Raw genomic sequence first — 22,891 nt, 5'->3', positions numbered from 1 at the left:
AACATTTTAGGGCTATAGTACTCTACTTCTGACAAGCAGACACAAACCAGATGTGCATAGGGATGAGTTCTTCCCTGATTTACACCCTTGCCCAACTTTGTGAGGTAGCAGAAGTGGTACTGAGGGATAAATATGGACCCAAGTGTTCTGATCTGCCGGTAAAGTGGTAACCTCTGACTACTGGGCTATTGTTGAGGTCAAATTCTTTTTTTATACAGAGAACAAGTTGGGGATGTTACTTTTTGTGACTTTGTTTCCCTCTTTCTGTGAGCAGTTTGGGTCCCACCTTCTTTGCAAAGCCAGCTTTTACAAGGATTAGCTATCTAAGGAGGCTTCACTCCCTTTCAAGATATGCAGAGTAGGCTGTTGAGGACCTGATGCCCCCAGAATGTCGGAGCTGTGTGAGGGCACTTATAAGGAACGGTTCTGCCAGCTGAAGACTGGCTGGTTGCAGACAGTTTATGGTCTCTCTGCAGCTTGACAGCAGGCCTGCTGCTTTTGTGGCTATTTCCTCCTTTCATAGTGGTTAGCTTATCTCAAAATTTGCAGGCATTCCTTCTATTAAATAACGCAGGCAGCCAGTGCATGGACCTGTCCTCAGACCTGCCAGTGGATGTATGCGTCTTAAAATGGAAATGTTCCCTTTTAGTTTGTCAGAGGGCAGCCTCCATCTGGGGTGCCCTTCGGTGGCAGTTGTGACAGAAAGACAACTTGACAAAGGGTCCCCTGTTCTTTGCAGGCAACTCTCACTTCAGACCTGAGAAACTCATTACACCAAACACATGTCTTGCAGGACATTTATCCCAAAAGAGTAACATGTAAAGTATCTACCAAAAGCTCATAACTTGTCAACATGGCCACGGCACTGCATGAACACCTGCCTCAGTTTCCCCTTTCTATAGCCCATGCCAAGGACAATTGCCTTTTTAAGCAGCAAATTCAACCGCTTTCATACATGTAAAGTGACACAGTCTGCAGAAACCTCATAGTAAAAACAGGTCCTTCCCAAGCCCCATAGTGAAACAAGGTGACAATGCAGGAGCTTTTCAGTCCTGTTCAAGGGTCACCGTGCCATTCTGATCCTTGTTCCAGGGCCCCACTCTCCATACCATCTACCTGAGAGCTGCAAGACCCGCTTCTCACCCACACATCTTCTCCTGTAGCTCCAAGTCAGGTCTCCCTCAAGAGGGCTCCCTGCAGTGTTTCACTCCCAAGGCCTCCTAGCCTGTGAGTTTTACTCCTGCGTCTGGGGACCTCCCTCCAGAGTCAACCCCTTGCTGCTGCCTGGCTGTCACCAACCACCCTGGTTCTTTACATCTTCCTAGGGGCCCCTACGTACGCCTTCCTGCAACTGGGCAGGGTTCCCCAGCTCTAGCCAGAGCTTCCATACATTTCCTCAGCACCCATCACCAGTAGCTCACAGTTATTGCTCTCCTGGTTTCCTGCAGCTCTTTTCCTTGAGTAACTCTGCTGCTCCTTCTGTCTCTCTTCTGTTCTCAGACAGGTCACACTTTGCCTTTCCTGTCCTTTTCCCCTTCTCTGACCCACATACCTGGGAAGCAGCTAGTGAGTCACACGATCTCTGAACACCACTCCCTCTTAAAGGAGCCAGCCACTCTTTGACATGTTTTTTTTTTAATAGAATATAAGAGTTTCTGCTGTGAAGGGTTGGTGGTGGCAGGATTTGGGGAGCCCACGGTCCCAGCACATGGAGGCATAGGGATTTGGGGTCAGGGCATTTGTAGGGCTGATAGATATGAGTCTTGAGTGCTGTCAGTTTAGAGAATGGTTTTATGCTGCCTACACTAGCAGGTAAAGCAGGTCAGGATCCATTTTCTAGCGTAGATGGGGCCACAGGGAGCAGCGACAATGCTGGCTAGAACTTGACCTAATGTCTTCCATTCTCTGGGTGATCAGAGATGGAATAACAACACGCAGCACTGCTCAAAAGTGGGTCACAGTATCATTATCACCATTTCACAGATGGGGAAACTGAGACACAGGAAGGGGAGTGATGTATCCAAGGGCACCTCAACCAGCTGACCCCAAATCTGGGAACAGAACCTAGATCTCCTGAGTGAGTCTGCTACCCTACCCACTGGACCACCTTGCCTTCTAAAGCACCAGGTTTTTTAACCCATTCTGGTGTAAACGAGGGGAGGTATGTTGAGTCTAGAATAGGCAAGTCCCAGTGACAGCTAAGTAATTTATCCTGCATTTTTCTTTCCATTTAGCTGATCCCCTTCTAAGTAACCCCCTTCCCTCCCCACCCCTGCCCCCCAAAGTGGCACTAACATGCCATGTCCTGCCATAACATTGTTCAGCGTGCCTGCATTTTATACCCCTTCCTGCACCGTGGGGCGCTCTCGTCTGTTTAGATTGTAAGCAGTTTGGGGCAGGAACTTTGTATTTGTACAGCACCTAGCAGAATGGGACCCCATTCTTGGTTGGCCCTTAGGCGCTCCCGGAATAAACATGACTAACAATAAGTATTCAGTAGAGTTGCCACCCTGGCTGCAGGTTTCTGCCCCTGCGGCAGCAAGACAAAAATTCATGCTGAGTCGTTGCAGCATCATTATGTTATAGTGCAAATAATCTACTTGGTCTTCCCCATTCAACATATATCTGGGGCAAGACTGGCTCATCATTTTGGATTGTACAATTACATTCATTGAAAAGAATATCTTGGAAGCTGTTGTCTCTAGTAGCTTTTGGGGTAGGACTAATGGAGAACTGGAAATGAACCTTTGCTTTTGTAGCTTGCATGATAAGAGTGTGTAAATGCTTCTGGTATATTGTACTCTGTTGATCTGGATTTTTGGACAACCCAAAGCTTGCGCGTGTTTGGCTCTAGTGATTTGGTTTGCATCACGATAAAGAGCTGGGTTTAGGTTCCAAACACCCTTAAAGTTTGGGGATGTTCAAACCTAAATCTAGATTTTCAAAAGTGGCTAGTGATTGTCGGTGCACCAACCTGAGACACCTTAAAAGGGCCTGATTTCCAGACCGTTCTGAGCACCCATCCTCTGAAGTTCAGATGTCTCAAATTGGTCACCCAAAAATGGAGGTAGCCATAATCATTAGACATGTTTACATGGTGTTTACTTTGGGCCCCATCTCTAACTACAGTGAGGCTGGTCTCATTCGGGACATGTCTACATTTGGAGTGGGGTGTGTGAATCCCAGCATGAGGAGACACCTGTGCTTCTTCTCGTCAAGCTTGCAAGCTACTGTGCATAGATAGACAGGGTGACACAGTAAGCAGGGGACACCCAAGCATCACACCCTTTCCCTTATCTAAAAAACAAAGTCCAGTCTGAGAAAAACAAACCCACCAACAACAAAATGACTGATCAGAAAAATACCCCTACCCTGCCACTTGTGTCAGGACTAGTTAATAGCTTTGCTGCTCTGTGCATTGGGAAAGAACTGGGGCTTGCTTGCTGAAGAAATGCCAAAATGTTCACTCAGCAAAGCACAAACACAACGATTGCAGAGACTGGCTCAGGTGCCCACGAGCTACGCCTGTCACAGGAGAATATGGCAATTTATAGAAACAAACACATTCTTCTTCCTAGATTGGTAGAGGCGGTTTCTCCCTCATTTCATCCCTTATTTGGCTGCATCTTGTCCTCATTTACAGTTTAAAAAAGAAATGAAATCAGACGTCAGAAGAGTGAGACGGCATTGGGTCAGCTTTGGATCTCATGTCTGCTGGGGCAAATCTGGAGTAAGTCCCACGAAATTCAGTGGAGTCACACCAGTGTCAGAGTGAGGGTATGTTTACGCTTCCGGCAGCCAGCCCAAGGAGACCTACTTGCGCCAGTCAGTAGGAGCTAGAGCGCTAAAAACAGAAGATAGCTGTGGCAGCGTGAGCAGTGGGGGGGCTAGCCACCCTGAGGTCGTACCCATTCGAGACCATAGGCACGTAAGAGTAATACCTGCCGTGTTAAGTGCTCCGGTAGTACTGCGATAGGTGCAGTATAAGCACCCGGATACACAGGTAGTTAGTCAGATACTATGTCTCTCTCTGTGTCTAGCTACTACAACGATGGGGATTTTAAACAGCATTGATAGAATAGATGTATTGATTCAGCAGTCCTTAGTTGGGCAAAGCAGCCTGGCTCCAATCCTGCAGTCCCTATTCATTCAAAACTCCCAGGGAATTCAGTGGGAGCTTTGAGTGCATTGGAATTGCAGAACAGCGCCCTAGTAATTCAGTTCTAACTGGAGTCAGTCTAATTAGGCTGATCTCGCTAAATCGCTACGGGCTGTGATAAATTTTTCATCCTGGGCGATGCAGTTAGGTTGACCTAACCCACTCCGAAGACACGGCTAGGTTGATGGAAGAATTCTGTTGACCTAGCTACCGCCTCTCGAAGAGATGGATTAGCTACAGCCACAGAGAAACCTCTTCCGTCGGGGCGGGAAGCTCCTACGCTACAGCATGGCAGTGTCGGAGCTGTGCGGCTGTAGTTTAGACATACCCCTAGTTCCCTCCCTCTCTTCTAAACTTCGCAGGTAATTGGATGGGCATCTTCCCCTCGCCAGCATTGCTCAGCATGGCAGGGAGAGCTGTCGGCATGATGTGTCAGGTTTGCATTGGCACATCACATTCCAGTTCAGCTTGTCTAAGGCGAAGCAGCAGAAAAGCCCATGAGGACTAACCTTTGGGTTCCTGTATCCTGCGTGAGATGGAGGTAGGTCTTGGCAATTGTTGATCTTACAGTAATGTTGAGGGAAGGATCATTCTAAAACGGACCTGGATTTGCAGGGGCAGTCAGTAGTTCCATTTCTAAAGCGCGTTGCAGAATTGAGACAGGCTTCCGTGAATAAATAAAATCAGCTGGCATGTTTGATTTCAGGGCATCTGCGACTGCATGGAAAGCTCTGATTTCAGCTCCCCAGATTAAATAAAAGAAATATTCTCAAGCTGGTGAATTGGAGGAGGAATCTGCTATTATCTAATTTGTTCACTTTTCTCCACAGTCCGTTCTTGTATGCTAGGCAATGCTGCGGTCATTAACAATGGTAGTCAGAGCCCAGGAAGGAAGGCAGAGTGCTCAGGGAGTAGAGGCGGGTCTGGGCATTTTGGGCTCTGTTCCTGGCCATGGAAGGAGAGGAGAAGTGAAGAACTGGGAGTCAGGAGTGGGTTCTGTTCTCCGCTCTGCAAGGTGAACGTGGCATAAATGGTTAGAGCAGTAGGGACTGCAGGTCAGGACTCCTGGGTTCTATTCTCTGTTCCACTCCTTTGTTCTGGGCAAACCCCTTTGCCTCAGTGCACCCATCTATGATACAGGGCTAATTATAATGACCTAACTCACAAGCCTGTTGCAAGTATCATTAATGTTTGTGAAGTGCTTTGAGATCCTGAGATGAGAGAGGCTATGGAAGAGGAATGCAGCACTGATTACAGGAAGAGTAGGCGCCAGCAACAATAGTTCTTGTGTTCTTTCATAGAATCATAGAAGATCAGGGTTGGAAGGGACCTCAGGAGGTCATCTAGTCCCACCCCCTGCTCAAAGCAGGACCAATCCCCAATTAAATCATCCCAGCCAGGGCTTTGTCAAGCCTGACCTTAAAAACTTATAAGGAAGGAGATTCCACCACCTCCCTAGGTAACGCATTCCAGTGTTTCACCACCCTCCTAGTGAAAAAGTTTTTCCTAATATCCAACCTAAATCTCCCCCACTGCAACTTGAGACCATTACTCCTTGTTCTGTCCTCTTCTGCCACTGAGAACAGTCTAGAGCCATCCTCTTTGGAACCCCCTTTCAGGTAGTTGAAAGCAGCTATCAAATCCCCCCTCATTCTTCTCTTCCGCAGACTAAACATCCCCAGTTCCCTCAGCCTCTCCTCATAACTCATGTGTTCCAGTCCCCTAATCATTTTTGTTGCCCTCCGCTGGACTCTTTCCAGTTTTTCCACATCCTTCTTTGGGGTTGTTCAGTTCAGGGCAAAGGGCCTCAAAGGTTGCTCCCATTTCCCTGTATACACAAAGACCCCGTGATGCATTCAAATTATATCATCGAAACCATTTGGTCCCTCCAGTGACATAAGGCCCAGTGACTGGATCGGAATGGTGACACTTTACGATCCACTTTGCACAGGTGTCCGTCACTACAGAACCCGTGGAGCTCTTTCAGCTGATTGACCATTTATTAAACATCTGTTAATCATTTTATAGACTACTCATAAATGCACGCTCAGTGCACAGTGGGACCCAAACCATTGTACCAGGGAGGCCACAGAGCAGCACAGAATCCTGGGATTCAGGAAGTTTCTCAGCTCTCAGGAGAGCTTGCTAAGGACCCAAAAACAGCTGTCTACACAAGCTCTGTCCTCGTAGCTTTCCTGCGTCCAAACCGCGGTGACATCATAACAGCAATAGTAAATCAATGTTGCATAACTGTGCGCCTGCTGTGGCCTTTAAGGTAATGTTTGCTCAGCTTATTAGATTGAGCTTTGTTTAGAACTCAGTTCTCCTGGTTCAAACTGTGTTTATAAGAATCATTTTTCCTCCTGCATCCCACATACTCACCAGAGGCACACCAATCCCTGCTCTTCCCCCCCCCCCCCCAGCCTCCCTAGGAAAAGAAACGATGGGAAACAAATGGAAGTTTAATTTTGCTTTGACTTTTGAAAGGCTTTCGTCGTGTATGGAGAGTACGGCTTTCAGTAATCCCTCTGTTAAATCCACTGGGCAGTCATTTAGGTTTGCTGGGATTTAAATGGCATTGCCTGTTAATGCTGCTGAAAGCTGTACTGGCCTTTTGCTTGGAAAACAGTAACCAGGTTGGTTTTCCCTCTGGGTTGCTATGGGTCTGAGACAGAGCAGAGCTTCGTGAGTTGCATTCACCTGAGAGGGGCGGGGTAAACAGCCCCGAACACCAAAGTCCTCTAGTCTCAGGACAAGTTGCAACATGGGTGGAAGCAGGGCAGGTTACTCCCATGCTCCCCCTGCTGGTGTGTTGTAACCCTGCCCTGGAGAAGCCTTCTTGGGAGAGGAGACTTCGGTTTCCAGCCCCATCGACACCATTTTATCTGCTGGGTCTGCTAGCACTGAAGGTAGGCCCTGGGCTGTGGGGTGTCACGTGTTCTCCACTCTCATTGACTCCAGCTGGAGTTGAGGCACTCAGGGTGTGTCTACACTGCAATTAGAAACACACGCTGGCCCATGCCAGCTGGCTTGGGCTAAGGGACTGTTTTATTGCAGTGTAGACATTCAGGCTCAGGTGCTTGGTGATCCTCCCACCTTGCAGGCTCCTAGAGCCTGGGCTCCAGCCCAAGCCCAAATGTCCTCACCTCAGCTAAACAGCCCTGTGCCATGAGCCCGAGTCAGCTGACATGGACCAGCCGCCGGTATCCAATTGCAGTGTAGACATACCCTCAGTGCTGCACAGGATCAGGCCCAGCGATGGGAGCTTTGGTGAGATCAACTTTTTTTTCAAAAGGAGTTGGACCGAATGCATTTCACATAAGCCACCGAAGAGCCAGCCGACCTGGGAGACTGGGAGGTAAGATGTCCTGTATCCTGCTGCCAGTTGCCGACCTGGGGAGAGGATGAGAGAACAAACAATACATGACACATATTAGTCCCATGGCTCCCCGCACTACTGGAAGGGGCTCAGATACGACGGTGATGAACGCAGTATAAGAAACTATAGAGAATGGAACAGAACCAAACAAAGTGAGCACAAGGCAAAGAAAGGGAGCTGCTCAGCTGTCGAGGGCCAGCCCAAAAGCCCAAACCTGGCTGCTTAAAGTTGGGCACCTAAATAGAAATGGCCTGAATTTTCAGAGACGCTGAACCCCTGCAGCTCCCATTAGCTTTGATGGGCTTTGGATCAAGCCCTTATTGAAGATTAGGCCTAAAATGATCATATTTGTCATAGGCTGAAAATGAAAAACAAAACAATTCCCCAGATGTGGCTGATCATTATGATTTTAAAACAGCTTTGCCCTGAAAATCTTGTCCTACTGCTGTTTTTTTTTTATTATATTATTATTATTCCATTTAGTCCGATTACATCACATGCGGCAGTTGTCTTTTCCTCTTCCCCACCCCTGGTATCTGCAAAGCCGCTTTCCAAATGAGAACAGTAATTGTCTTCCAGAATACGTGACCTGCCATTGTGTCTGAGGTTCCTGCGGCGAACTTGGAAGCCAGAAATGGAGTGTTAATGTTCTATAGATTACAGTCCTGCCAAGCGCAATGTGGGGCTAGATTCTCATGGGTGCTTGTGTGTAGGATCGTTCCTGCACGTGCACGTGTGTGAAGCGTGTATTGTCAGAAGTGGGCGGGAAAATTAAGGTTTAAGGTGAACCTGGATCTCAGATTTGTCTATCTGATAGTTGTCCCAAAGCCTTCCGTCTTAGGTACTTAGCTGGCCCCAGCGGTGGTGGAATAATTTGTAGAGAGGGGGTGCTGAGAGTCATTGAACCAAACTGTAAACCCTGGATATCATGGAAACCACTTCAAGTCAGGGGGTGCAGAAGCACCCCTAGTTCCAGCACCTATGGCTTGCCCCCAGCACTGTAGTATCTGAGCACCTCAAGATCTTTAATATATGTATCCTCCAAACACCCCTGCAAGGTAGGGCAGTGCTGCTATCTCCATTGCACACTTGGGGAACTGAGGCACAGAGAGCTTGTGTGACTGGCCCAATGTGACACAGGGCATCTGTGGCAGCATAGGGAGGGAACCCGGATCTTTTGAGCCCCAGGCCGGTGTCCTACCTCTGGCCAAGCTTTCTTCACCAAACAGTTAATGCAAGTGGTGTCCGGCCTCAGTGTCCTTGTAAACCTCCCTGAATGGTGGCTGCGTCCCCTTTCCAGCTTACTAAGATGAGCTGCTTTGCTGCTTCCCCCCCATGCTATTTACACAGTCATCCAGGAATCGGGTTTTCTCAGACATTTCCCCTCGATTCTGCCATTAGCAGCCAGCCTGCTTGTCATGTCTCATTAGGTTAGCAGCCTTTCAGGGCTGTCCTCACGGCTCTGGCACAAGCTCTCGCTCAGGGGCTTGCAAGCTCAGTGCCCAGGCAGTCTGCACTGCTCTGGTATCAGTCTCAGGTCAGGCTGAGGAAGCCGCTTTCTGTGCTAAGCAAGGAAGTGCAAAGCCTTCCTGCACTGGGGTGTGGGAATCCCCCCACTCCATGCTTCTGAGCTGGAGCCCCATGGCGGGGAGAAACTGCTTGGAGTTTAAGGACATGTTATCATGTTACCCTCCACCATGCACAGCATGTGGAAAGGGGAGAGCATCGGCAGCAGTGCCTCTCCACCTGGTAGGAGCCTCATAGCTTAGGGGACGTGGTCTGAAGTAAGGAAAGAGAAGAGCTAGGGAGCAGCTCCTCCCTCCACCACGTTCATTTATGTAGCTGCAAACCCCCCTCTGAAGTGGGTGATTGCAGCTACTGTCATGGCAGCATGGGTCCCAGGGCTCAGGATGGGGACTTCCAGGTCCTACAGAGGCTCCTGACTTCTCCATCCATCCTGAGATCTGCATGAATCTCGGGACATTGCAGCTTTGGGGCACGGAACTGTCAGCCAAGTGCAAACATCCCCTTCTCCCCACAGAGCAATTCAGGGCAAATGCCCTGGGCTGAATTCTGCCATGAACGATGCTAGTGTAAACCCAGAATAACTCCACTGACTTCAGAGGTATTGAGAGCAGAATTTGGCCCCACACTGGAAACCTTAAGCTGTTTCCTAGCTCCTAGGCAGGTTTTCCTTGTGGAGAGTGGCAGGTGGACAAAAAAGCTTAGATGTTGCTTTTGTTCTCTGGAAAATGAAGTGTTCTTATTCTCAGGGCTTCGTTGTGAAGAGAAGTAAGGAAGAAGAGAGTCCCTGCCCCAGTGAGCTCACAATTTGGGTGTTTATATCTGTGTAGGAGAAAACAAACTCCCAAAGAGGGGCTGCATTGTAATAGAATTCACACACGAGAGAGAGTACCCATTGGCACTAATGAGAGCGGTGCAGAGAGATAAGAGGCAGATACCCATTAGTCAGCGAGAGCAGCCATGGTTGTCAAGGGTAAATTTGGTCTGAAGGTGGCCAACTGCCTGCATTCAGTATCTCAACAACGCCAGCCTCACGGTTTTAAGTCTGTAATCCGCAGGGCTGTTAATACCATCAGGGGCAGAGTCAGACAGAGAGAGGCTGTCGTCCTGCTGCCCGGTGCAGAGAGATGGTGTTTTCTTTGGTTCGCTTCCCCTTTCCCTGGCAGGATTATTCCCTTAGTGCTGCTTTAAAGTGACTTTGCACTGTCTGGCTCTGTCTCGTTTCCACGTCAACCTTTTAACCTCACTTAATGACATCGGTGCCCCAGCTAATTTAACGAAGCAGCGTGAAATGGGATTTCTTATTAAAAGATTAACATCAAAACCCAACGATTTTGTAGCCGTGACCCCTGATGGAACTTCTCCAGTCGGACATGCCCTGCTCTTTCTGAAAGAGACAGGACTCTTGAATAATACATGCCAGGCAGGGTGTGGTACTCCTTTAATCTCCCTTTCATCAATGCTTCTGCCTCTTTGATGTGCCTCTTGAGTCCAGGGACGTCTCTCTAAAAAGCGAGCATTAACCATGCTGCTTTGCATTAAGTGCAGTGTAATTTCTGTGGCTCCGTGAGCAATTTGATTTCTCTATCAGAAGGTGTTTGGTGTAGCATCGCCTGGCAGTTCTCAGCATGTCTTAGGAGCATCCGAGTGCAGTGCTACGTCTCCTCTAGCATGGATTGCTCAAGCATGCTCTCTCTCTCGTACATATATATATATGGGGGAGAATGTATGTAGAGATTAGAGAATTCTCAATAACCAGTGGCTTTTATTTTGGGTAATGCCACGGGGATCAGCTGGCCTTGTCTGTACTTGTGAATAACCCCGATGCAGTTGTCGGTATAACGGCACTCCTAAGTGAAGATCAGGACATACAGGGGTTTTTACTGACTGGGCTGGTCAAGGCTCAACCTTAAATGTAATTAAGAGTAAATCCTGATTAGCTCAATAGGTGCAAACCCCGGCCAGCCCTTGTCTCTGCCTGCAGGCTAGCACCAGTTGTTAGCCACTATTGTCCAAGTCAGTGCATTTAAAGAAGTGACCCAAACAGCTTCCACAGAGGCAAGTGCTTTGGGTACTGAGATATGGATATAGAGGCCTAATTTTGGCCACCCACATTTGAACGTATTGGCCTCAGTCTCCTGTGTATTGGCCACTAGTTGCACTGTTTAGGGACCTAGGCCCAGATATTTAAAGTTATTTAGGTGGTGGTGCGATCCGCATTGCAATGCCTAACTGATTTCAGAGCATAAATCTCATTCCCAAAAGGGATTTCTGAGCTAAAATCCCATTGACAGTTGAGGGATTTTGTCTCCTAAGTGCCTGAATAACTTTTGAAAATGAGATTTAGGCTCCTAAATCAGTTAGGCGTTTCAGTGCTTAGCATAGCAAATCTTAATACCTTTAAAAATCTGGGCCATAGGGTATTTTCCATGTATTTGCTGCTGTTCCAGCCTCTTACTTTCCCCCAGTCTCGTGGTCAACTGAGGATCAGATCATCAGTTGGTGTAAATTAGCATCACTAGATTGAATTAATCTGGCCGAGAAGTTTGGGAATCAGCCAGCCTTCCTGTTAAATGATCCCACCCTACAGAAGAGCCATCTCCAGAACCACTGCAAGCAAATAGATTTTCAAGGCCATCTCCCATTGATATAGGTTTGTCACGCTGGTGACCTGGAGTATTTTCCAGTGATCACTTCCCTCCGTCTCAGCGTGGGCTGTGTATTTGACAAAAAGGGGAATTAAATGACCCAGCCTCCGCCATAATTACGCATTTCACGGAAACAAAGTTGAGCAACTTCTCCAGTTAATTGGCTGAGCTGAGCCCAGTTTCCTCTTTCAGCTTTCATCGGAGCTGCTATCTTGGGTTGGTTTATTTCTTTTTTAAAATTGCTTTTATCCTTTACTGTGTATAGAAATATACAGCTGAAAAAAAATCCATTTCCTGCAGCTTCCAATTCCTGCCAGCCGATAAGAGACAAGGGTGAAGCCTTCCCTGGGCGCTGGGCCTGGAAAAGGACAGGAGCAACCAAATAGCTAAGAATAGCTGGGCAGGCGCAGTTTATAAAGTCTACAAGGGTTTTTTTAAAATTTGCTAATCTAATAAGGATGAAGCAAGTTTGCAACTCTCTCCAGGGTTGCGTATGGGTTGAGTTTTGTTCCCGTGTCTTTCTTTTCCCTGCCCCAATATAAAGTAAGGCATCTGAAACAAAGCGATAATTGCCTGGATGAGTTGCTGACATCATTTACAAACCCCAGACTGTATTTCCTTGCTGCTCTTGCTTAGCTGGATTCTCCACGCTGCTCAGCCATGAGGATTGAACTACCATGAGACGGAAGAGGTTGGTGGATCCAGATGAAAAATGGAAGGTACCATGTAAATGCTGATCTGTGTGGCTTGAATGAGAAACTGCCAGCAGCAAAAGGCTGAGGGGGTTGGGTGTGATCCTGAGGTGTGCCAAGTACCAGGCATTCTGAGCTCCTCTAAGGGCCATGCCCAGAAGGAGGTTTCTTATTCTGTTTGTAGGGAGAGAGGTGAATGACAGAGGAAGAATGGGTATATGGTTAAGACACCAGACTGGAGACCTGGTTTCAGTTCCTGGCTCTGCTACAGACTCTCTATGGGACCTTGTTCTAGTCACTTATTTCGGTCTGTGAAACGGGGTAACAGTCCTTCCTTTGTTAGCTTTTGGGGGCAGGGCTGCTTCTTGCTTCATGTCTGTACAGCACCTTGCACAATGTGGCCCTGACCTTGGTTGAGGGTCTCTCAGTGTGAGCATAATACACAGCTGGTCAGCTTACGGGGCATCAGGAAGTCTCGTGAAAAAGGAAGGCAAAGGGTGGGTGTATAACTGGCTGGAAAATCTATAAGGTGGGTGCATAACTGGTTGGAAAATCATTCCCAGAGTCTGTCATGCTGGAAGGGCATAATGAGTGGGGTCCGCAGGGATCGGTTCTGGGTCCGGTTCTGTTCAATCTCTTCATCAATGATTTAGAGCAGTGTTTTCCAAACTAGGGCCGCCGCTTGTTCAGGGAAAGCCCCTGGCGGGCCGGGCTGGTTTGTTGACCTGCCGCGTCCGTGGGTTTGGCCGACTGCGGCTCCCTCTGGGCGCGGTTCGCTGCTCCAGGCCAATGGGGGCTGCGGGAAGCGGTGCGGGCCGAGGGATGTACTGGCCGCTGCTTTCCGCAGCCCCCATTGGCCGGACACAGCGAACCGCGCCCAGTGGGAGCTGCGATCGGACGAACCTGCGGACGCGGCTGGTAAACAAACCGGCCCGGCCCGCCAGGGGCTTTCCCTGAACAAGCAGCGGCCCTAGTTTGGGAAATACTGATTTAGATAATGGCACAGAGAGTACGTTCTAAAGTTTGTGGACCATACCAAGGTGGGAGGGGTTGCACGTGCTTTGGAGGATAGGATTAAAATTCAAAATGATCTGGACAAACTGGAGAAATGGTCTGAAGTAAATAGGATGAAATTCAATAAGGATAAATGCAAAGTACTCCACTTAGGAAGGAACAATCAATTGCACACACAGAAAATGGGCAATGACTGCGTAGGAAGGAGTACTGTGGAAAGGGATCTGGGGGTCATAGTGGATCACAAGCTAAATATGAGTCAACAGTGTAACACTGCTGCGCAAAAAAAAAAAAAAAAAAAAGCATACATCATTCTGGGATGTATTAGCAGGAGTATTGTAAGCAAGACACAAGAAGTAATTCTTCCGCTCTACTCCTTGCTGATTAGGCCTCAACTGGAGTATTGTGTCCAGTTCTGGGTGCCACATTTCACGACAAATGTGGACAAATTGGAGAAAGTCCAGGGAAGAGCAACAAAAATAATTAAAGGTCTAGAAAACGTGACCTGTGAGGGAAGATTGAAAAAATTGGGTTTGTTTAGTCTGGAGAAGAGAAGACTGAGAGGGGACATGATAACAGTTTTCAAGTACGTAAAAGGCTGTTACAAGGAGGAGGGAGAAAAATTGTTCTTCTTAACCTCTGAGGATAGGAGAAGCAGCAATGGGCTTAAACTGCAGCAAGGGCAGTTTAGGTTGGACATTAGGAAAAACTTCATAACTGTCAGGGTGGTTAAGCACTGGAATAAATTGCCTCGGGAGGTGGTGGAATCTTCATCATTGGGGATTTTTAAGAGCAGGTTGGAGAAACACCCATCAGAGATGGTCTAGATAATATTTAGTCCTGCTTTGAGTGCAGGGGACTGGACTAGATGACCTCTCGAGGTCCCTTCCAGTTCTATGATTCTGTCCTGGCCCCCTGGAAGTAGGTGGCAAAACTCCCACTGACTTCACTGTGGCTAGGATTGCACTCAGAAATTAAAAAAAAACACAGTAAAACTACCTCCAGAGTATATTGCAGCAGGTGGCTTTCAATCCTGTGGCAAACAGTTTGTAATTCAAAGACATTCTTGCTCCTAGTCTATTACCGTATATAACAATTATGGCATGATGTTATTACTGGCCAAGCACCAACGCTTTGCAAAACATACCAGCAGGGGACAAAGGCTTTCTCTGCATCTTCAAAGGTCTTTGCAGATATTAACAATATCTTTAGAAATCAGGGTCTTTATAACACCCCAAAAAGGGGAATTAGCTGTTCCCCCCTCCCTCCACACATTTGTAATCTCTCTCTTGGCCACGGATGGGGGCAAGGCCTGAAGAAGGAACATGTCTGATCTTAGAGAAAACGCTTTATGTCTATGTATTGTGAAAGATCATCTCAATCCTCAGCATAGGGCCTGTCTGTACTGGTGCAAAGCCCCAGTGTAGATGTGCTGCACCAGGATTAAACAGGAAAATTTGCACGAGTGCAAGCCCCGAATTTGACACAATGCCTTTGCGCTGGGGGTTTGCACCACCATAGGTACTGCACTGCTACAACTCTCCCCAGCATGGACGGGCCCTTAATGTTCTCTGTCCTTTGGTCTCCAGAAGTGCCCTTCGAGTTCCCTAGAAGGATCCACATGCTGCACATCCCACCGCAAGCCCCCGCTACCTTTATGTAGTAGTGTTGGCTGCCAGGAGCCATGCATGGACCCAACAGAAGGACTGGCTGGTCACTGCGTGGATGGACCACTGCAGCCTGGGGAGTAAAGCATGCAACAGAACAGCGCAGATCACCTCCTGGGCATGATCTTCTGCGCCCTCTGCACGCTGAACTTCCATTGAAGTCAATGGTGTTCCATGCAAGATCAGACTCCCTATTATTTTTATAGCACTGTAGGTGCTCATGAGACATCACAGACATCTAGGAAGACAAGATCACTGTGTCCAGAAGCTTATTTGTCTAAAGGCCTGATTCTGCTTCCATTGATGTCATTAATAGGGGGTTCCATATGGTTAATATAATAGCAACCCATGGAGGAGAGGAGAATCAACAGTGAACAACAGAGGCAAATCCCTTCCTAGTAATGAAATCTGTGCTTGTCTCATCCACACCTAGGACACGTCACTTATTAAACCTTTACGTGCAGTCTCTGGAGAACGCGCCACTCCTCCTGTGCAAGATGTTCCCTGGGGATAATGTATTCCAAAGTAACAATCTATCAAAATTATACTGTACTAAAGGGTCATTCTGTGAAAATGTGATGGAAATTAGAAATCAGGCCATGTCTGCCAACAATATTTAACTGTTCGCCAACTCTTCATTAGAAGCTACAAGCCATTTATGCATCACCTACATTTGCATAACAGTTTGCATAGAAAACTCAGCCACTGGAAAATGTGTGGTTTTCAAATGGGAAGGCAGTGTGCTTTAGGCATTTCAAACTGGGCATAGGGAGACAGGCCTGGTTTCTATTCCTGGCTTTACCCGCGACATTTTTGTGTGGCCTGTGGCTAGTCACGTCCCTTCTCTATGCCTCAGGCTGTCTGTCTGTAAAATGTAAGTTAAAGCACTCCTGTCCCTCCCTGCGGGACGGAACGTGAGGGATTGAAAATGTTTGTAAAGGGATCTGGAATCCTCTTGCAGAAGACAAGGTGTCACTGGGATGGGGAAGGGGGTTAATGTGTCTTCAGCCTTCTGATATCGCAGTATTAGAAGGAACAGTCTCTTCCCCATTTGTAAATCCAGGTCACGCCTGGGTTTCTCTTTCCTGTTTGTGAAAATCCAGGGCATTTGTCTGTGCTCTAGAAACCAAAGCCTGAAAAAAAGAGGCCAAAATACAGGCTGGTTCCTGAATCTCTGCATGTGCTCCTGTTTTGGTGGCAGATTTGACCATTGGTTTCAGCTTCCTAGTCTTCCCCACTCAAGCAGTCTGATTCAGCGGGTGTGGCAAAGCAACGTAAGCCAGGGCTCCTGGGTTCAATTCGTACCTCTACAGCTGATTAAGAATATCAGAATGGCCACACTGGGTCAGACCGTATCCTGTGTTCTGACAGTGGCCAATGCCAGGTGCTACAGGGGGAAAACTGACTCACTGAATGGCTTCAGGCCAAGTCACTGCCCCTCTCGAAGCGTCCATTTCCTCATCTGGAAAGTGGAGAAAATGTTACTTCCTCACCTTTGCAGCTTGGGAGGAAGTTGTGCTAAGCCTTGTTAGAACTCACAAAGCAGTAACTTGTCTGTGATGAGAGGAGACAGATCCTGAGTACAAGATGTTAAAACCTGAAATGCTTCCAAACTTATAACTTTTTTCAATGATATTTTCCCCAGACGGTTTGGATTTGCAAATCTAGTAAAAGACCGGAGCGTCTAACACGCTATCCTTGCACTGAACGAGTGTAAAATGTCAGAGGCAAGCTGCCCTGTGCAGGTGACCGTAGAGCAGAAGTTTACTCAAACAATAGCCTATCTGCCATAAGGGTACCCAATGCAACAGTTTTGTTGCTGAATCTGCTCACTGGCTTCTACAAATGGTGCAGGTAATGGTGTTACTGATGGGAAACATCTACCAGGAACCAACCTGCTTCTGTCTGTCTCTCTTCTTTCTCTGTCCCTGTTTGTTCATTGCTGTGGAACCTGAGGCTCCCCCCATTCCCTGGGTGTGTTGTTTTTAGACCCCTCTATTCAGACTTCTTCTTTCTCTTTGCTCCCAGCTGGACAAAGGAGACGTGAGCACGCTTAGCCTGCCTTCCAATGCCAGCCACGGCGACTCCGACGTCGGCAACATCTGCTTGGATGTCCCAGATGGCACCCCAGACCCGCACAGGACGAAAGCAGCCATCGACCACCTGCACCAGAAAATCCTCAAGATCACCGAGCAGATCAAGATCGAGCAGGAGGCTCGGGACGATAACGTAGCTGAGTACCTGAAGCTGGCCAACAACGCCGACAAGCAGCAGGCCTCCCGCATCAAGCAAGTCTTTGAGAAGAAGAACCAGAAGTCGGCCCAGACCATCGCCCAGCTCCATAAGAAGCTTGAGCACTACCACAAGAAGCTAAAGGAGATTGAACAGAACGGGCTCTCCCGACAGCCCAAGGATGTGTTTCGGGACATGCACCAGGGCCTCAAGGATGTGGGGGCCAATGTCCGGTCCAGCATCAGCGGCTTCGGAGGTGGGGTAGTGGAAGGCGTCAAGGGGAGCCTGTCGGGTTTGTCCCAGGCCACCCACACGGCTGTGGTCTCCAAGCCCCGGGAGTTTGCTAGCCTGATCCGGAACAAGTTTGGCAGCGCCGACAACATTGCCCACCTGAAGGACGCTCTGGATGACGGGCACCCCGAGGAGGCTTCGAGGACTCTGAGCGGCAGCGTCACCCTGGTGTCCAGCCCCAAGTATGGCAGCGATGACGAGTGCTCCAGCGCCACCTCGGGATCGGCGGGGGGCAGCAACTCAGGGGCAGGGCCCGGCGGCTTGGGGAGTCCCAAGTCCAATACCCTGGACAGTCACCACAATAACTTTGACACCATCCTGGAGGAGCTCCGGGAGATTAAGGACAGTCAGTCGCACCTGGAGGACTCAATGGAGGATCTCAAGGCGCAGCTGCAGAGGGACTATACCTACATGACGCAGTGCTTGCAAGAGGAGCGGTACAGGTAGGGCCAGCCCCAGTGCAGCTGTGTGTGAGCGCGTGCATGGGTGCCATCTCCCTGTCTCTGCAAGGCTGCTCCTACGTGGCTCACACCAGTGGGCCTGCATCTCCATTGGCCCTTCATAGCATTGCTATTTTATATGTGGTTCTTTGCAATTCGTTGTGCAGAGCTGTTCAGTTAAAGCAAATGCCTTCAACGCCCACTGCCACCCTGCTCAGGAGCAGCCCTACAATAACGAACCACTGTGCGCAGCTCCAGTGCACCCCCTGAGCAACTCCACAGTAACAAAGCCGTGTATGCAGCCTGGCCCCCAGAAGCAACCCTACAATAACAAGCCGCTGTGCACGCTTGAACAACAATAACAAATAAATGTGTGTGCACAGTGGACGAGGATATTGGTAAGGAAGTAGATTCACGTTTCAAGCTTCCCAATATGGAAAGTAACTGATTTACCGCAATGATGCCACACACCTTGACAGTGTCTTTGAAGAAACAAAAATTGGGTGTTACTGAGCGCACTTGGCTTTTTAGGGGGTTGTAAATTCCAATATATTTTACTAATGGGGGGGAGGGCACTATAGTTTAAACCCACAAACCCAGCTACAAAGAATTCTGGAATAAGGTAGATCCCGGGATGGTCTATTGGCCATTTTGTGGGTCACAGGTCAATAACAAGGCTGAGAACCACTGGCTTAGGCAATGAGATATAAAGCCGAGCCATTCAAAAGGGCAAATCTAGGGGGGAAAGGTTCTGCAGTACCTGAGCGTTCTGTTTTCCATGAGAAGAGGAAGCGTGGGATTCTGTTCCCATTAGGGAAAGGAACCAGGATTTGTTACACTGAGCCCAGCAAGCTGCGTGTGGCCTCCACATTGACGAGCCAGGCTCTGCTCGTTTGTTTAGCTGTAGGACCTCCCAGCCGCCCGTAGCCCTGAAGGAATCCCATGATGCTTCCCCTCTGCCAATCACCCTGAGAAAAACGGCTCTTTGCTATTTATAAGAGGCCAGAGGAAATGCTTGACAGGCAGTGCCAGCCCCCTCAACTCTTGGGAACGGGAAACAAGGACCAGCCTCCAAAGGGGGCATTGGCTTGGGCTTGCTTTATTTTAGATCATTTTGGCTGAGGACAAAAGTTGAAACCCTGTTTAAAAATACTTCTCCAACTGCGAGCCGGCTTGTGATGTCATTGGGGTTCCTTTTTCCCCCCAGCCCTGCTATTTGAAGGGTCTTCCAAGCCCTTCTCGGAAGCTGGAAAATGTCCTGAAATATCCTTGCCAGTGTCAGACGAGATGGAAATAAAACACCGTGTTCCCAAATCCAGATAGTCCTAAGTGGCCAAAGAAACTCCCCTCCCTTCCTTCCTCCCCCCTCCAACAAAGGGGACTGGGGGTAAGGGTCACAGAGCCTTTCTCATTGACTAGAGTGTGCTGGTTTGAATGCGACTTAGGGGCTCAGGTTCAGGAGGAAAGCCATTACCATCTGATGGCCTATATGAAGCGAAGTGGGAGTGCAGCTCAAGTGGCAGCCACCCCTGTCGTGTGCACTTGGATGGCAGTCTTGACACAAAGTCCAAGGACTGAACAGGTGACAAAGACAGCTGAGCTGTCCTCTCATCCTTAGAGATCAGGGCTAAGGCACTGGGCTCTGTTTGTACTGCTGTGGATAAGATGGGGTGGAAGGTTCACTTCCCCCACCCCATTAGACACAAGGTGCCCTTCCAACACATTTCATCTCAGAGAGGGAGGCACAGGAGAGGCTTAGGAGCTGTGTAACCAGGAGATTCTGAAGCTCCGCTGACCTGTGGTTTCAGGGCCATTTGAGTTCCTTCCACGGCTAAGGGAGTTCTGGAGAATCCGAGGTGGCTGCTTCTGAGAGCGAGACCAGCTCCTCGGGGAGTGCGGCACAAACCAGGCATCCTAGAGACAAAACAGAAGAGAGATGAAATAAACTCCACATTATCAATCGCTGCATGCACACAGCCTCCTCTGTCTGCTTCTAATTTGCATCCTTCAAAGTGTCCATTTGTTGACTCCAGGCAGCACTGGAACCTGTCCTATTTGTTTTAGGTGCCATGGTGTCATTGCTGTGTGGAGTGCCTCAATTGCTTGATACACAAAGTCATTTCCATGTCATCCAAGTCATCTCTGTATGCTAGATATCTGGGGCGCCAGTGAGGTTTGCGCTGGGGGGAACTGGAGTTAATGGAATCTCAATTTGATGGAAACAGACTGTTCTCCTTGCATGGTAGGAGAAAGATGAATCAAATGTAATAACCCGGCTGCCAGCATTCACACCTTCCCCATGCACCTTCTCCACCCCCGCAGATACGAACGCCTGGAAGAGCAGCTGAATGACCTGACGGAGCTCCACCAGAATGAAATGACCAACCTGAAGCAGGAGCTAGCCAGCATGGAGGAGAAGGTGGCCTATCAGTCCTATGAGAGAGCTAGGGACATCCAGGTATGGGAACCCAGAGAGGCCACGCCACCATCCATACTCAGCTGAACTGGCATCTTTTTGCAGATGAGATAGGAAAGGGGCAGGGGGCGGGGAGCGCGCAGATTTCTGCAATGGGAGAACGGACACTACGTGCCTCGGGGGGAAGTGTGGGGCTAGTACCTGAAAGATGGAGGGGAAGGAATTCCCTTTTAAGGAATGAGCTACCTCCTTCCAAAGCAGTCATTTGCTGGGATACGCTGTTCAGAGGCAGAGAGCCTAGAAGAGACAGCAGTGGGACAATTTAGCCATGACCCTCCGAGACTCTTAGTCCGGTAGAGAGCTGCATGGCTCTGGGGACTAGTGATGGACTACTGAGGGCTGTTCCGTGGCCCGCATGGAATGTGTGCCTGGAATGTGTCCAGTTCCTAGTGAACTAAATTCACTTTAAACAAGAGGTAAACACAGGATGTTTCTGGGAACAGTGCAAAGGTCTGAGTCACTCACTTAGCAGCAGGGCAGAGAAGCAGCCTGAGGTGAGCAGAGGGGCTCATTGCAGGGACCATGGAGTCACAGAAATGTAGGGCTGCAAGGGACCTCCAGAGGCCATCTAGTCCAGCCCCCTGTGCTGAAGCAGGACCAAGTAAACCTAAAACATCCCTGACAGGTGTTTGTCCAACCTGTTCTTTAAAACCACCAATGTTGGGGATTCCACAACCTCCCATGGAAGCCTGTTCCAGAGCTTAACTACCCTGAGAGTTAGGAAGCTTTTCCTAATATCTAACCTAAATCTTCCTTGCTACAGTATAAGCCCATTACCTCTTGTCCCACCTTCAGTGGCCGTGGAGAACAATTGATCACCATCCCCTTTATAACAACCCTTAGCATATTTGAAGACTGATCAGGTCCCGGCTCAGTTTTCTTTTCTGAAGACTAAGTGTGCTTTCCTCGTAGGTCAAGTTTTCTAAACCTTTGATTATTTGTGTTGCTCTCCTCTGGATTCTGTCCAGTTTGTCCACATCAAGTGTAGCACCCAGAACTGGACACAGCACTCCAGCTGAGGCCTCATTATTGACAAGTAGAATGGGACAATTACCTCTCATGTCTTACATACAACATTCCTGTTAAAACCTATGGGAGCAGATGCCAGCTCCCTGCTTTGTTCTGGTTTCCAGAGGTGCTCAGCTGCCACGTCTCTCTGGAGCACCTCTGAAAACGGGGCTGCTGGGGTCTTACGGACAGCACCAGCTAGACCATTGAAATCTATGTCTCTGTCAATCCGTCTGTCTACCTGTCGGGGTTTTTGTATTGCACCCAGTACGTAGGGACTGATCAGAAGTGCTCCGTTAGGACTGTCACATCGCACCGCCCTTTGCATTGTCGCCTTTCGGGTGTCAATAATATACGGGCCATTTATCAGAGGCCCCCAGTGGGTGGATTTGACTGTCGCTGTTCAGCACAGTCTGCAGGGGACTGTTCTGCCCTCACGTGGCAATTGGGGGAACTTCCCAGTGGAATTGACTATATTTGATGCTCAGGTTTTATTCGCCCTTTGGAAAAAATAGCACATGTATCGTGGAAGGGAAGCAAATACATTTCAAGTGAATTAAGAACAAACCAAGCAAAATGCAAATCTGCAAAGCAATGGAAAAGCTCTGTGCTTTCCTTACATGCATTGCACCTTCTTCACCAGGCACGTGTGGGCAGATATAGCTGTATCTCTGCCCTCCCCCCAATGCATTGTGCATACTATATACTTCCCCTTTCTCTGATACCTCTGTTTAACGCTCAGAATAGCGGGTTCTCGTGGATGCAGGTGGGGAAGGTTTTGAGGAAAGTTTTGTGCCATGTGCACAAGAATCCCGTCAACCAGGGATCCCAAAATGGAGTCTTTGCAACTTGTTTCTTTCTGACTATCATGCGCCTTCATTGTAAGGCTCTTCGGGGTGATGCTTTCAATGGTACAAGATTATCAGGGCAGAACCCTAATAATAACCCTACTTTGCACAGCGATAGCTCAGCAGATCTCAAAGCACTTTGCAAATGTTAATTGAGCCTGACAGCCTACCTTAGGTTTCAAAGTAACAGCCGTGTTAGTCTGTATTCGCAAAAAGAAAAGGAGTACTTGTGGCACCTTAGAGACTAACCAATTTATTTGAGCATATAAATTGGTTAGTCTCTAAGGTGCCACAAGTACTCCTTTTGTTTTTGCAACCTACCTTAGGTAGGTGAATGACACTCCCCTATTCCGGGTGGGTGTACTGAGGCACCCAGCATTGTTTAAGCATCTTGTCCCAAAGTGTCACAGCCAGGAACAGAAACAAGGAGCGCTGCGCTCTCACCTACACTTCCTCACTGAGTTGGGTACCGAACCCAGGCATCCTGGCTTCCCAGTCCCTGGCTCTACCCCA

The 22,891-nt window shown here is 48.6% G+C and overlaps 1 protein-coding gene across 9 annotated transcripts in view; it reads left to right on the top strand.

The window, feature by feature from the left end:
• Positions 1–22,891, top strand: part of TMCC2 (transmembrane and coiled-coil domain family 2) — a 74,541-nt gene that overhangs the window by 43,473 nt on the left and 8,177 nt on the right. For 6 of the 9 annotated variants that reach the window (XM_084611184.1, XM_084611192.1, XM_084611185.1 and 3 more), the window contains 2 exons: positions 17,112–18,049; positions 20,369–20,504. In XM_084611184.1, coding sequence (XP_084467310.1) covers positions 17,112–18,049; positions 20,369–20,504 — 1,074 coding nt within the window. Of the gene's footprint in view, positions 1–3,643; positions 3,731–4,521; positions 4,701–15,481; positions 15,609–17,111; positions 18,050–20,368; positions 20,505–22,891 lie in introns of those variants that run through there. The other 3 variants (XM_084611191.1, XM_084611190.1, XM_084611188.1) reach the window with 3 other exon arrangements.

This window comes from Lepidochelys olivacea, assembly GCF_965140295.1.
Source record: "Lepidochelys olivacea isolate rLepOli2 genome assembly, chromosome: 21".
Lineage (NCBI taxonomy): Eukaryota > Metazoa > Chordata > Testudines > Cheloniidae > Lepidochelys > Lepidochelys olivacea.
Note: the sequence above shows the minus strand (reverse complement) of the source record. Positions and strands in the feature narration are given on the sequence as shown.